This window comes from Cannabis sativa, chromosome 7 (assembly GCF_029168945.1).
Source record: "Cannabis sativa cultivar Pink pepper isolate KNU-18-1 chromosome 7, ASM2916894v1, whole genome shotgun sequence".
In the NCBI taxonomy this organism is placed as follows: domain Eukaryota; kingdom Viridiplantae; phylum Streptophyta; class Magnoliopsida; order Rosales; family Cannabaceae; genus Cannabis; species Cannabis sativa.
In genome coordinates this window covers 52,535,788-52,552,419 of record NC_083607.1, presented here as the reverse complement: position 1 = coordinate 52,552,419, position 16,632 = coordinate 52,535,788, and the positions used below count along the sequence as shown (strand labels likewise).

The window sequence follows — 16,632 nt, the reverse complement described above, 5'->3', positions numbered from 1 at the left end:
AACTTCAGTTCGTGACTCAAGTTTGCCGTCTTTCTTTCTTAAGACATGAGCAGGGCACCCCCAGATTCTGTAATGGCGTAAACTAGGTGTACGACCAATCCAGAGTTCTAACGGTGTCTTAGGGATTGATTTAGATGGAATAACATTTAAAATTTGGGTTGCCATCTGAATTGCATATCCCCAGAAGGACGTAGGTAGAGTTGAAAAACTAAGCATGGACCTAACCATTTCCAAAAGCGTGCGATTCCGTCTTTCTGCAACTCCATTTTGCTGTGGAGTGCTAGGGGCGGTTAATTGGGATTCAATTCCAAGTTCAATTAAATGATCTTTGAACTGCATATCCATATATTCTCCACCCCTATCAGTTCGCAAGATCTTTAATGTTTTACCCAATTGGTTTTGAGCCAATGCGTGAAATTCTTGAAACTTTGCAAATGTTTCAGATTTCTTATGCATAAGGTAAATATGTCCATATCTGGAGTAATCGTCAATGAAAGTGACAAAGTACTCATAACCACCTCGGGCTTTGACATTCAAAGGCCCGCAGACATCGGAATGCACTAACCCTAGGGGTTGTTTGGCACGCTCTCCCTTTGCAGAGAAAGAACGTTTGGTCATCTTTCCTTGTAGGAAAGATTCGCAAACAGGTAATTCACCTAAGATGACATTTTTCAATGGACCGTCTTTGGTTAGCCTATTTAGTCTGTCATAGCCAATGTGACCCAAACGTAAATGCCATAGATATGCTTCATTATCATCAACGATCTTTTGCTTTTTGTGGTTTCTAGGTTTAGCTACTTTAAAAAGTTCGTTATGTAGGGCAAATGGTGTTTCTAATCTAAGAACATAAAGCCCATGTTCCATGGATGCAACACAAATATCAATGTCATTTCGAGAAATGGTAGAACCAGAACTCGAAAAATCTAATTTTTATTGTTGTAATTGTAAGCATGAAACAAAAACCAAGTTTCTACTGAAATTTGGAATGTATAAGACATTGTCTAATTCCAAAATTATGTTTTGAAACTTGAGTTTGGCTTTTCCTCTAGCTCTAACCGAAACCATTTCGCCATTACCAACTTTAAGTTTCAACTCTCCGGATTTCAAATAATTCCAATTCTCAAGCAATTGCAATGAACAACTTACATGGTTTGTAGACCCAGAATCAAGAATCCAGATGGATTTATCATTCTCTAACACACATGATTCGAAGACTAAAGCATTACTGCTTATTCGTTTGTTAATTGTTGTTCTTGCTGGTTCATTTTGTTGTGAAGTATAACTTGAGGAAGTGGAATAACTTTCTCTTATGTTCTCAACTAAGCTTGAAGTAGTAGGATTTATGGGGTTATGAACTATTTGTTCTTCAGAGTGAACAATTCCCAGCTTACCTGCTTTCTGGAATTTAAAGTGCATCGTGAGCATATGTGAAGTATTACTCTGACAAGGAGTTTATAACTTCAAGTTCAATTGCTAAGATATTAACTAGGAGTGGAATGGGAAGAGGGTTATAGACACTACAACACATCAATAAAAGAGAAGTAAGGCTTTGGTTCAAAATTCATACACAAGTTTAGAAAATAACAAATAATCACATATGTTATAAAAATACTAAATCTAACATAGTTTATTTTCCAAGGTTTCCAACATAATGAAATACAGTGTCCTGGTAGGCGAGAGTCAAAGATAACATTAGTTGAATAGAGTTGTCAGCTCATCTAAAATAAAACCATTTTAGCAACCTTTTATTCGATCAAAATGAGAATCCAACGTTGTCCCGGTAGGCGAGAGTCAAGGTTATTCTCATTTTATGAGCTTCCACCATTGTTTCATGTTTTATGAGTTTATCTCTAAGTAGTCACCGTAGGGGAGAGTTTAATAGAGACGAAAACTCACAAAACACTTATCAAATGAAATCTTACGGTGTTAAAAGTGTTCAACGAATAACCATCCATAGGGGGACGAAGTCTAGCGTCTCGAGGTTATATTGAAAAAATTTAACTATTGTAAGACTAACAATGGAGATCGAATATCTTTTGATTAAAAGCTCATTATTTAAAAAAAAAAATATATGTATTTTGTACAATCATTTTATTCGATATTATAATAATGAAAAATTACAAACTAAAGTTGGTTTAAATAAAAAAAAAAAAAAAACTTCAATTAATTTTTAATTATTAGTTAATTCGAATAAATATCGAACTAGTTCCATAATATAATAATGAAAAATTACAAATTAAAGTTGGTTTAAATAAAAAAATCAACTTCAATTAATTTTCAATTATTATTTAAATTCGAAAAAAAAAATTCGAATAATAAATGGAACAAATTTGAAAATATCTTGTCTGACCGAGTGTAACCAACGAAACGCTGAGTTGGAAAGAGAGGCAACCGTAGCTAGGGTGACTCAGGGGAACAACACACAAAACCAACCTGATCTAGGAGTGAGAAGGCCACGAGGTATACCTCGAGGTTCGAGAACCAGGAGGCTGGAGACAAATTAGGAAAATCCCTAGAACACCCAGGAGGAGCAACCTGGGGAAACTAGGGATGTTCGATAAGATGAACAATAGAACAATCAAGCACCTCGTCGAGGAGTACCTCGAAGACCTCAGGGATTTACGAAACACGGGAATGAAAACAATGACATGCCAGAATCTTCTCGTAGGAACGAGAACATAAGGCAGCCCAAAACTAGGGAACAGGAGATCCCTCGTAATAACGAGAGAAATCCTGGGTTACAACCTAGGACAAGTGGATTACTTCCGAGACACCCCCATCATCCTTCTCGAACTGATAGGGAGGAGGCATATACATACCCCAGCGAGGGCGTGTATCTAACCTTACACGAAGGAGAAGGCCTGTGCAAGGCAAGGCAAGTTCTAGCTCAGGACATTCAAGATCCTGAGAACACAGTCGATCAGAAAGGCATACGCGAGGAGGAGATAGACCTCGCCGTAATAATGATCAAGAGAGTAGGAGTAATACGAGGAGCTGTCAATCTGAGAGTTACTCGGATACAAGGTCTTTGAGCAACCATGAACGAACACAGCTAGATCTCCATGAACATTTGAATCAAAGACAACCTGATTTACGCGAGTAAGGATTTTAAAATTCTTGAGCGAACTACAAAATTATAATTGACTTGGATTACCAATCAATTGAAACTAAATTTAGTGAGGAAATTAGATTCTATACCTTTTTTATATTGTCTTCTTTTATTTTTATGAGAAATTTACACCTAGTAACTAAAAACTTTTCTTATATATAAATTTAGTGTGACACGCTTTTTTTTTCTTTTTCTTTTTTATGTTTTTTTTTTTGTTTCATTTATACGTACGGTCTCAAAAGTAAATAAAACAATTAAACAAAAGTAAGAAATGAAAGGACGTGTAGGTGGTATCATTGTCATGTGAAAGTGATTGAGAAAACCATTTTAAGAAAAGAATTAATGAGAAAGTATAAGAGTAATTATGAAAAATTAAAAGATAACATGATTTATGTTTAATTAAGAAAATGTTATATTTTATTTAACTTTGACTAATAAAATATTTATTTATTTTTTACTACTTTTTAATTTCTTAAAAATATATTTCTTTTAAGTGATGTACAATTTTTATTTTTAGAGTTACTATCAAATATTTTATTTGTTGTTATTTAGTTATTCAATAAAAAAAAATGAGTACATTTTTTATTTTTTGCACCTACAATATACTTTTGAGTTAGTGAGCAATTGTTTTATATTTGTTTTTAAGTTTTTTATTTATTTTTTATTTTTGTTAGATTATTGATTTATGTTTTTAATTTATTATTGTTTGTATGTTAATGCCAATTTAATAAGTGAAGTTGTTATACTGTTGTTTATTTGTTGTTATTTAGTTGTTCAAACATGTATTAATATTTTTTTGTGTGCTGTGTTTATGTTGTTAGTTAGCAATTTTTTTTTAAAAAAAAAATGAATATAAGTTAGCAATTTTAATCCCACACTATTTATTTATTCAAAATATTTGAAATTCATTTGATTTGTGATGATATATTTAAGAAATTTTATTTTTGTAATTTGAATCAAAGTTTGCATAGAAAAAGATTCAAGTTAATGCTATAAATACATATATGTTGGGCTGTTATGACTCTTGTTTTTTTTCATTCTTTTGAAAATGAGTAATGATATGTACACACATAGCATGACACACACCTATATAACAAGTCACTTTTGATAGGTGGAACCCATCTTAAATATAGATAATATGTTGAAATTACTTAAAATTATTTTTGAGGTGATGTATACAACTTTTTATTTTTGTTATGGCAATGTGTTGAAATCTTTTTAATTTGTATGTTAAAGTGAGGTTGTTATTATATTTTTTTTATTGTTGTTATTTAGTTGTTCAAACAGTCACTACAAAAAATTTTACTTTTAGTCACAACAAAACTTGTGACTAAAAGTGAAAAAAGTGTGACTAATTATAAATTATTATTCCTATGTTGTGACTAAAAGGTCCTTGACTAAAAGTATTAGTCACAAAAATTACAATTTGTTGTGACTAAATGTATTTTTAGTCACAATACTTGTTGTGACTAAAACTAAATTAGTGACAACTTATAACTAAATACTATGTTTTAGTTACAAGTAACATTTTATTGTGACTAAAAGCCACATTTAGTCACAAAAAAATTATGTTGTGACTAAAAAATTATTACTAAAAGTAGCAGTTTTTTGTAGTGAATAGAAAAATAATTGTATGTTTAGTTTTTCATGAATACATGTAATAAGTTTGTTTGTGTTGTATTTATATCTTTAATGTTGCAAACAATTTTTTTTTAATTGTTAGTTTGTTTGATTGTTGTGTTGTTTTTATTTTTTATTTCTGTTATCAAAATGTGTTGAAATCTATTTAATTTACATATTAAAGTGAAGTTGTTATTATGTTGTTTTTATTAGTTGTCTAAACAATAAAAAATATTAATATACATAGTTTTTCATGAGTATATGTATTAAAATTATTTGTGTGTTGTGTTTGTATTTTTTTAAGGTTGTTAATATTTTTTTTATGTTCACTTAATGTGTATATCTAAAAAGTGTTATTAGAGAGTTGTTTTGTTAGTTGTATTAAGTTGATTAATCAACATAAAATTATTTATTTATTTATTTATTTGTGGCTACATATATTTTTAAGTTGTTGCACAAGTATTTTGTAGTTGTTTTTAATTTTTATAATTATTTGTGTGTTGTTTTTTAGTTTTTTTTTAGTTGACATAATAATGTGTTGATACTTAATTACTTTTTATTTTACATGGGATTATTGTTCAATTATTTATGACTTTATCCATTATAAGTTAATTGTCTAACTATGGAGAAAAAATGAATACATATTTGTATGTTTAATTTTTTTTGGGTGCACACATTAAGATTTTTATGTTATTTTTTTGTGTAATTTAAATTACTGTCTTATTTTTAATTGATTATATTCTTAGTTATCTATTAGTTAAAATTTAGATAATTTATTATTATTTTTATCAACTCTGTAATATATATTATATATATAATTGTGTAATGGTTAATATTATTTTTATTTTTATAATTTTAATTTAATTACATTTACCATTTTAAAAAATATTATCAAATAAGATATACACATGTATAATTTTTTTTAATATTTTATTAATCTAGTCCTATCTCTTTTGTCAAGTTCTCTTGCATTATGTACTTTCATAAATATTTATATTCTCCACACTGACGCGTTCCACTCACTTGCCGGCCCGTGACTCTTGTTTTCTTTTTTCTTTTTTTTTTTTAAAAAAAAAAATGCGTTTATAAATAAAGTAAAGTTAGACCTCATGGTCATTATAAAAAATATTAACAGATATAGTAGATATATCTACTATGCCCGTAACATTGTTGGCAAACGTCTATTTGACCACATTATGGGCCGCATAGTTATAGTTTCTAGAAATACAAGAAAAATTACAATTAGCCATAAAAAAAAAGAGAAGAACTTGTAATATCGCACATAGTTCTCAATCCCCCAAATAGATTTATCCCTTTTTAGGTTCTTGATAACAATCTCTGAATCACTCTCCACCATCACAAAAGGAAGATGCAAAAAGACCGTCGTCTCCATGGCTAAAAGACAGGCCACAGCTAAAAAAAATTAAGTTCATAATGGTTCGTTCATCACAACTGAGCTCTCTTCTTCTTCTTATTCAATATTTAACTTTCACATGGGCTGCAAGTGCAACCCCAGCTTCAACAACTGAAAACTTCATCAAATGCGTATCAAAAAATTCCGAACTTTCCATACCAGTTACCACAACCCTCTTCACACCAAACAATTCATCATATACTTCTGTTTTAGGATCCACAGCAACAAATCTTAGGTTCTTGGAACCATCAGTTCCAAAACCAGACTTCATATTCACACCATTACACGATTCCCACGTCCAAGCATCCATTACTTGTTTGAAAGAGCTCGGATTAAAGCTCAGAGTCCGAAGTGGAGGCCACGATTACGAAGGAGTTTCCTACGCATCAATAAACCAAAGTCGTTTCGCTGTTATTGATCTCATCAATCTTCGACGTATCGAGGTTAACATCGAAGATAACTCGGCTTGGGTTCAGGCCGGTGCCACTAATGGAGAACTCTATTACAGAATCTCTCAAAAAAGCAGAGTACATGCTTTCCCAGCTGGACTTTGCACAAGTTTAGGCATTGGTGGCCACATAACAGGAGGTGGTTACGGCTCTCTGCTAAGAAAATATGGCCTAGCAGCTGATAACGTTGTCGACGCGTTAATCGTTGATGTTAATCGTAAAATTCTCAACAGAAAAGCCATGGGAGAAGACTTGTTTTGGGCAATAAGAGGTGGTGGTGGTGGAAGCTTTGGATGTTAGACTTTTATTTGGGCTTACATTAAATTTTATTGGTTTTATTAAAACTTGGGTTGATTGGATAGTTCTTTGCTGTGTTAGCCCATGTTGTTGGTGATCAATTGTTAATGGGCTTAGCATCTGTGTGTAAAGTCTAGGTGAAGCAGAAGTGTGGGCTTTTCTAGTTGACTGAAGCCTTTGATGAGCAGGCCCAGCCCAACTAGGGTTTTGTAGCTAAGTCCCCTCCCTAACTCTATAAATACATATTGTCTCATCACAATTGTATACCTTTTGATAATCAGATAAAATAAACTGCTTCTGATTTAGAGATCTAGGGAGGAAGACTTAGTTGATAGTATTGCACTATCGAATTGGAGTAACTGCTGTGGATCAAACTGAGATAATTGTTATGGATCAATCAGGTACACATACCTAATTATTATGTATTACTATTGTGTTCTATGTTATATACAAATAGATCTTGGGTATATTATTAATTTTTCTAACATGTGGTATCAGATTGCCTATTGTATATGATTTAGAACCTATAATTAGTATAATTAATTTGCATATGTTAATTATCCATAATATTACATATGAATTTTGTTATTATTTTATGTTGAATTTTTTATTTTTAAATCTTAAAACTTTAGGGGTTTTGTTTATCATTAAATTCTCGTTCTATTGATATATTATATGCATGAAATAATTGTGTATATTAAGAGAATTTTAACTTTAAAGTTTTAGAGTTTATATGATTATAATATGAAATTATAATTTGTGTGTTTTTATTTTTATTATTTTTGATCTAAAATTGATTATCAATATCTCATTATCAATTGCTTATGATTGTTCTTACATGATTAATTTTGTATTTTGACCGAGATTGGTATTACAATTATTTTATTTGATGTTCTTAATTTTCGGATTGTTGTTTGCCATGAGATCTAGATATTTAGCGTTTCATACTCGAAATTAGAAATATAGATTGACTAGAAATCGATTCCCGATCAAAACCCATCCAAAATCCGGTGTTTTCGTCGATTTTTTGGCCGGAAAACAGGACAGACCCGAACTGGGCCGAACCGGGTCGCGTGACCCGTCTTAGATCCGACTGGAGGTTGAAGGAGGGCTCCCAGCAGCAACGCCCACTCGCGCAGGCGGCGCGTGGGGGCGCGTGAAGCCTCGTGCGACGTCGTTTTTCGACGTTCTTTTTTCCAGCGTCCTTAAAATTTAATTTCTGATTTTTCTATGATTTTTAATTAATTTTTTGACTCCGTTTAATAATTATTATTATTAATGATAATTATGTAGTTAAAAAATTATTAAAAATATTTTTTGATGATTTTTCGAAATCTGTCAATCATAGAAATATTTTGGGTTTCTTCTCGTTCCATAAGACATAGTCACTCTCTTATTTGATTTATCTTGACTATGTAGTCTCCACCAATTTTCTTATATTCACATCTTTTGATTATTTGTTGTTCTAAAGTTATAAAACTTGGTTGTTTGATACAAAAATAATGTGTTATGGTGGACACTTTATTTTTTGATTATCAATATAATAAAAGCAATTATATATCTCTTTTGGAAATTTGGTTGAAAATTATTAATCTTCAAAGGTTGTTTTAACACCAAATTTCACATGTTGAAGAAAATATTATATCTTTTGGTTGACTATATGTGTAATTACTTGCCCAAAGGTAGTATTTACATATATTAGTTCACATTCCATGAAGTGAGTTAATATTAAATATATATATATTAATTATTTTCCCAAAGGTAATAATTTAAATATATAAATTTATTATTTTTTGCTTGAATTAATACATATTTTTAAGAAATTTATTTGCCCAAAGGTAATAAAATTCTTAAATGATATGTATTTTTTTTTTCTTTGTTGTTAACTTCATGAAGGTAGATCATGTGTGTGTTATATTCTCACCCCAAAGGGGAGTTTATAATGACCGATTGATTCTACAATATTTTCTAATACATTGCTCATATTGCTTATTCAAGTTTTAATTTTTTGAATTTTTCAGTCTCCTTTTCTGTGAATAACAATAATGCTTCCATCCATATTTTGAATGCTTCCAACTACAAGACATGGAAACGAGATGTGGAATTTACTTTAGGCATAATGGATTTGGATTTGTGCCTACGAGAAGAAAAACCTGCTGATCTTACTGACTCCAGTACAGCTGCCCAGAGAACTCATCATGCACAATGGGAAAAGTCAAGCCGTCTTAGTCTTCTTACTATGAAAAAATACATTCCTGAACATCTATTGAGTGGTTTGCCAGACACTACAAATGCCAAAGAGTTTTTCAATGCTGTAGAAAAATTATACGACACTGGTGAAAACGCTGAAGCTGGACATCTTATGGATGAAATGACAACCATTAAGTATGATGAATTAAAAGGAGTGAGAGATTTTATTCTGAAATTGGTGAATATTCGGTCCAAGTTGAAAGATCATAGTATTCCTCTTCCTGACTCTTTCATTATTCATCGAGCTCTTCATGCTCTTCCTGCCTCTTTCAGCCTTATCAAGACAGCCTACAACACTTACAATCAAACATGGACTATCAGCGACCTAATTTCTCAGTGTGTAGCTGAAGAAAGCAAGCTTAAAAGGGAGAAGAATGAATCTGCTAACTATGTTTCTCACCTCAAGCCCAACAAAGGAAAAGAAAAATTCAAGAATAAAAATGATGGTGCTACTAAACAGAATGGTAATGGTAAGGAGCATAAGAATAAACAGAAGAATAACAATGGAAAGTCCAAATACTCTAATGTGAAGTGTTACTTTTGTGAAAAATTGGGGCATCGGAGAACGGACTGTCACAAATTTAAGACTTGGTTAGAAAAGAAGCAAGCACAATCAGGTAATCCATTAGCATGTGTTTGTTTTGAATCTAATCTAGTTGATGTTCCTATTGATTCTTGGTGGTTAGACAGTGGTGCTACTGTTCATGTTTCTGCTTCCTTACAGGGGCTAAGGGATCTCAGGAAGCCAAGTGAGAGGGAGTCCAAGCTTAAAGTGGGCAATGATGTTGGAGTTGACGTTATCTATGTTGGAACATTTATTCTTGAATTACAGTCTACTGTTAAGATTATTTTGAACAATACCTTTTATGTTCCTACTTTTAAAAGGAATTTAGTTTCGCTTCCGCTTTTGGTTAAACAAGGATATTCTTTTCATTTTGCAAATGATAATGTTGACATTATGCTTGACTCTCGAATTATTGGAAATTGCTTTTATTCTGATTGTCTTTACAAGTTGTCATTGGCTCCTTTAGATTCCTCTTTTAATGTTGTGAATACTGTGGGTAAAAGACCTCATATTAAGGAAACATCCTTATTGTTATGGCACAAAAGATTGGGTCATATTTCCAGAGAAAGGGTTGATCGTTTAATTAAATCTGAAATACTTCCTCCTCTTGATGCTTCTGATTGGGATACTTGTTTTGATTGTACTCGTGGAAAATTAACTAAAACAAGAAAGAAGACTGCAAACCACAGTCAATCTTTATTGGAAATTATCCACACGGACATCAGTGGTCCTTATTCCACCACGTTGTGCATAAATAAGTATTTTATCACTTTTATCGATGATTTTTCTCGTTATGGATTCACCTATTTAATTAAAGAAAAATCTGACGCCCTTGATAAACTCAAAAATTTTCGAAATGAGGTTGAGAAACAATTAGGAAGAGTCATCAAAGTTGTTCATTCTGATCGTGGAGGAGAATATTATGGTCGTTATACAGAATCTGGACAACACATGGGGCTTTTTGCAGAGTACTTACAAGAAAATGGTATAGTTGCTCAATACACTATGCCTGGTTCACCTGAGCAAAATGGCGTTGCTGAAAGGAGAAATCGCACTCTCATGGATATGGTTAGAAGTATGATGAGTAGAACAAATCTTCCAGAGTTTTTATGGGGTGAAGCACTTATGACTGCAACTTATATTTTAAATTGTGTTCCGAGTAAATCTGTTCCCAAAACCCCTTTTGAGTTGTGGACTGGGCGGAAGCCTAGTCTGAATCATCTTCGTGTATGGGGTTGTCCAGCTGAAGTAAAGATTTATGATCCTAATTTGAAAAAGTTAGATCCGAGAACAAATCGTTGTTATTTCATTGGTTATCCAATGCACTCAAAAGGCTATCGCTTTTACTGTCCTACTCGTGGTACGCGAATTGTTGAATCTCAAACTGCTAAATTTCTGGAATTTGATGTTGCTGAAAAAATTCCTTCAACATCTCTTGAAATGGGGGAGTCATCTAAAGGAATTTGTATTCCTATGTCATTTTTAAGAGATGATAATAGTAGTCTCAATCCTAATCCAGTTGGTAATGCTCCCATTGTTGATGAATACATTGCTCCCGATATCGAAGATGATGAAGGTCCTATTATTGATGAAGGGCCTATTATTGATGAAGGGCCTATTAATCATGAAGCTCCTATTGTTAATGAGAATCCTGTTATTGAAGAAATTCCAGTTGTGGAAGATGTTATTCCAAACAATGATCAACAAAGAGAAGTTATTCCAGAAGTACCTCCTCTAAGAAGATCTCAGAGACAAAAGAAGTCAACCAAGTGTCATGATAATTTTGTTTATCTTGGAGAAGGAGAATATGATATTGATCATTTTGTGGATCCTGTCACTTTTAGTGAAGCACTTAATAGTCCACAATCTTCAAAATGGTTAGCAGCTACGGATGAGGAGATCGACTCCATGAAGAAAAATGGTGTATGGGAGCTAGTTTTATTACCTGATGGTTTTAAACCAATAGGTTGTAAGTGGATTTTAAAGGCTAAAAGGGATAAAAAGGGACAGATTGAAAGGTTTAAAGCGCGTTTAGTGGCTAAAGGCTTTACTCAAAGAGAAGGTATTGATTACACTGAAACTTTCTCACCTGTTTCCACTAAAGATTCATTCAGAATTATTATGGCCTTAGTTGCGCATTTTGATTTAGAGTTGCATCAAATGGATGTTAAAACTGCTTTTCTGAATGGAGAATTGAATGAGGAAGTCTATATGTCTCAACCTGAAGGCTACAAGGAGAATGGAAAAGAACACTTGGTTTGCAAGTTAAAACGATCCATTTATGGTCTCAAAGAGGCATCTCGCCAGTGGTACTTGAAGTTTGACAAGGTTGTGACATCGTTTGGTTTTGTAGAGAACAAGTTTGATCAGTGTATTTATATGAAGATCAGTGGGAGTCGTTATATTTTTCTTGTTCTTTATGTAGATGACATTTTACTTGCCAGCAATGATTTGTCACTACTAAATGAGACCAAAAATTTTCTGTCTTCCAATTTTGATATGAAAGATCTTGGAGAGGCATCCTATGTTTTGGGGATTGAGATCCATCATGACAGGAATCGAAAAGTTCTTGGCTTATCTCAAGAAGCTTACATTAATCGTGTGCTCAAAAGGTTCAACATGGATTTGTGTAAAGCTGGTTCTGTTCCTATTCTGAAAGGGGACAAGTTCACTAAGCAACAATGTCCTAAGAACGACTTGGAAAGAGGACCAATGAAGAACATCCCTTATGCAAGTGTAGTAGGGAGTTTGATGTATGCTCAGGTTTGCACTCGACCTGACATAGCTTTCGTAGTCAATGTTCTTGGGAGATATTTATTTGATCCTGGCCATGATCATTGGGTTGCAGCCAAGAAAGTTTTGAGATATTTGCAAAGAACGAAGAGTTTTATGCTTGTGTATAAGCATGTTGACAATCTTCGAGTTGTTGGTTATTCAGATTCAGATTTTGGTGGTTGTGTAGATGATTTGAAGTCAACTTCTGGCTATATTTTCACCTTGGCTGGTGCTGCTATTTCTTGGAAGAGTGTCAAACAGACTTTGATCACATCATCTACTATGTATGCTAAGTTTGTTGCATGTTATGGGGCATCTTTGCAAGCTTTGTGGCTGAAGAATTTTATTTCGGAGATACGAGTGGTTGATTCTATTTCCACACCTATGCTAATCTATTGTGATAATAATGCTGCTGTTTTCTTTTCAAAGAATAACAAGATTAGTAGTGCTTCTAAACATATGGAAATAAAGTATCTCAGCATCGGAGAGACTTGGTCAAGAAAGGAGACATTGTCATTGAAAATTGCAAGACCGAGTCGATGTTAGCAGATCCTCTAACCAAAGGGTTAAGTGCCGTGCTGTTTAATAAACATGTTGTTAGTATGGGCATTTTAGAATCTTTTGATCTTTTGGGTTAGTGGGAGTTTTGTTTTCTGTTTGTTTTTAGAAATTATTATTTATAATTTTCTGAATAAAGTTATGAACTACATTTTATGTTTCAATATTTTTTATTATTGAATGGATATGTTTTCAATTATGTTTTGTTATATTCTCGAGAATGATTGAATTGAAAGCATGTGGTTCATATTGTTGTGATCATTGTCTTTTAAATTTATTTGCTTAATGACAATGATATGTTGTTGGCTTAATTCTTTAAGCATATTTAGTGACACTTACTTATTTTAAGTGGTGTATGTTTAATTTCACTGGCTTATTTATTAAGCATCACGGTATCAGTGAAATTGAGGACTAATAAGAATATTATATTATTTAAAATTGATCACATGTTGAACATAATTCCTTACCACACAACTAGACTTATTGACCATGTCGATTTAATACTTTGGTATTTATGATTATGAATGTCTTTTGTTGAGTTAAAAACAATATGATTGTCATCATTCATTATCAAAGGTTAAATTGGACCGGTATGTTGAGATGCTATCAGAGAACTATCATTTTTTTAAAGTGGCCATAAATGTTTTCCTGTTGTTCAACCCATGAGTCGTTTTCAAACAAAATTATTTTGATATATAATATATATGTATTAAAATCAATGTAGCCCAAGTGGGAGAATGTTAGACTTTTATTTGGGCTTACATTAAATTTTATTGGTTTTATTAAAACTTGGGTTGATTGGATAGTTCTTTGTTGTGTTAGCCCATGTTGTTGGTGATCAATTGTTAATGGGCTTAGCATCTGTGTGTAAAGTCTAGGTGAAGCATAAGTGTGGGCTTTTCTAGTTGACTGAAGCCTTTGATGAGCAGGCCCAGCCCAACTAGGGTTTTGTAGCTAAGTCCCCTCCCTAACTCTATAAATACATATTGTCTCATCACAATTGTATACCTTTTGATAATCAGATAAAATAAACTGCTTCTGATTTAGAGATCTAGGGAGGAAGACTTAGTTGATAGTATTGCACTATCGAATTGGAGTAACTGTTGTGGATCAAACTGAGATAATTGTTATGGATCAATCAAGTACACATACCTAATTATTATGTATTACTATTGTGTTCTATGTTATATACAAATAGATCTTGGGTATATTATTAATTTTTCTAACATTGGAATCATTCTTTGGTGGAAGATTAAACTTGTTTCCGTCCCCGAAAAAGTTACCGTTTTTCGAATTACCAAGACTTTGGAGCAAGAAGATCATCCAAAAGTGGCAACAAATTGTGGATAAACTTCATGAAGATCTTATGATTAAAGTCACTATGGTTGTTGTTAATGGTACTGTAGAAACTTATTATGAAGCTCTTTTTCTCGGAGACAGATAAACTCCTTCGAATTATGAAAATGAGCTTCCCTGAGTTGGGTTTGACACAAAATGATTGTATCAAAATGAGTTGGCTTGAATCTGTGGGTTTCTTCGAAGGAAAACCAATTGGAACACCAGTTGAATACCTTCTTCAATCGAAATCTTTGTACAGGACATATTTCAAAGCCAAGTCAGACTATGTTAAAGTTCCTATATCTGTAGTGGCTCTGGAGGGGATATGGAAAAGGATGTTGGATAAAGAGCTTGAGGGAAAAATAATTATTTGGACTCCTTATGGTGGAAAGATGAGCTTGATTCCTGAATCTTATTCTCCTTTCCCTCATAGGAAAGGAATCATTTTTATGAGTCAGTACTTGAGCTTATGGAGAAGTAGTGAGGACCAAAATCGGGAGAGGCACATTAATTGGGTAAGGGAGTTGTATGAGTATATGACTCCTTATGTTTCTATGTCCCCACGAGAAGCTTATGTGAACTATAGAGATCTTGATATTGGGATGAACGAGATGGGTGGTGCTACAAGCTTCGAACAAGCTAGTGTTTGGGGTCAAAAGTATTTCAAGGGTAACTTCAAGAGATTGGTGAGTGTTAAAAGTAAAATCGATCCTGATAACTTCTTTTCTCATGAACAGAGTATTCCACCGGTCTCTTAAATCACCAAATATGGTGATGTTTTCACGGTTAGAGGTGACTGCATCAGTGTGTCTTGTAGTCCGATTCCACCTGGTGAAGTTGGAACTAATTTAGTGCATGGACAAGAGATTTGGCTTCCATGATATATTCTATATATAGATAAAAATCTTACCATAAATTCAATAAGACAGAGTCAATTAATGTATTTATGTTATTTCTCCTGAGTAGTATAGCGTGGAAAGTCATGAGAAAAGTTAATGTTAATTTTATTGTCTAGTCTTTTTAATTTTATGTATGTTAATGTTAATTTTTATTTTTTGTTTTTTTTTTTCTTTTAGAAAAGTTAGCTATCATTAAAAACTTAAATCTAGTGGCGAAAATGTCATGAGAAAAAAGAATGTTAAAACAATATCATTAACCAATAAAAGTTAATCGGTAAAGAGACACTAACACAATTAGGGTCGCCGGACCTGAACCATAATGATTATTCAAAGAAAGAGTTAGCTTACCCATAAGTATGTCGAAGTACTATTAGCAATCCTACCATAAAAGGAAAAGCAAACATGAAGGATAGAATATTTCTAAAGGGACATACCTACATTTCGCATAAAACAAAAAGAAAACATATATGAATGAATATATGAATGAAAGTTTCATTATTCTATATATAATTAAACTCCAAATATCAAAATTTATTCGAAAAACTAATTTATATAAAATAATACCACTATTTTCCTAAACTACTCACAGTGCTCTTTTCATTTAATTTCTCTCTCTCTCTCTCTCTCTCTCTCTCTCTCTCTCTCTCTCTCTCTCTCTCTCTCTCTCTCTCTCTCTCTCTCTCTCTCTCTCTCTCTCTCTCTCTCTCTCTTCACCGAACCCAAACGCCAACCCCCTTAACGTTACATACCAAGGGCACCCAACCACCGTGACCACGACGTCGCCCACCTATCTTCCTCCCTCTCTCTCTTTGGTCACGACGACCCCCTCCTCGTCTTATGTCACCCACGACGACCCCCTCCTCGTCTTTTGTCGCCCAATCACCGTCACCACGACGCACTAACCTAAAACACGAAAGTCCCAACACGAAACCCAATCGAACCTTAATAAAAGTTCGAAACCACCACCACCATTTATAGTGTTGAACGACGCCACCATCACCAAGAACGGAGTTCAGACCACCACTAACAACGACAACTTAAACACAGTCGAATTGTAAGTTTTTCTTTAAAAAAAATGTAAATTTTTCATAGATTAAATTGTAGATTTGTGTATGTTGTTGAGATTAGTTGAATTTTTATGGATTTTTATGGATTCTGTGTTTTGTTGATGGTGGTCTGTGTATTTTCACAGTGATATCGATAATTTATCGATAGGATATCGATTATGGAACCAAGGGGTAGTTGATAGTTTAGCTTAACTGTTTTTCTATTTTTTTTTTAATGTTTTTCGATAGGTTATCATTAGAATATCGATAGGATATCTATTGTTTGTCGATGGTTTGGTTAGGCTTGTGACT

The 16,632-nt window shown here is 32.9% G+C and overlaps 1 protein-coding gene and 1 pseudogene across 1 annotated transcript; both read left to right on the top strand.

The window, feature by feature from the left end:
* Window positions 1-6,163: 6,163 nt before the first annotated feature.
* LOC115696628 (berberine bridge enzyme-like 26) lies at window positions 6,164-6,892 on the top strand. The gene has a single exon (XM_030623522.2). The coding sequence runs from the start codon at window positions 6,164-6,166 to the stop codon at window positions 6,890-6,892; it is 729 nt and encodes a 242-aa protein (XP_030479382.1).
* A 7,369-nt stretch (window positions 6,893-14,261) lies between these two features.
* LOC115696629 (berberine bridge enzyme-like 26) lies at window positions 14,262-15,348 on the top strand (annotated as a pseudogene).
* Window positions 15,349-16,632: the final 1,284 nt, after the last annotated feature.

What these genes read in the sequence shown, in the direction of transcription:
- LOC115696628 (XM_030623522.2), top strand. Translation starts at nt 6,164, where the DNA reads ATGGTTCGTTCATCACAACTGAGCTCTCTTCTTCTTCTTATTCAATAT.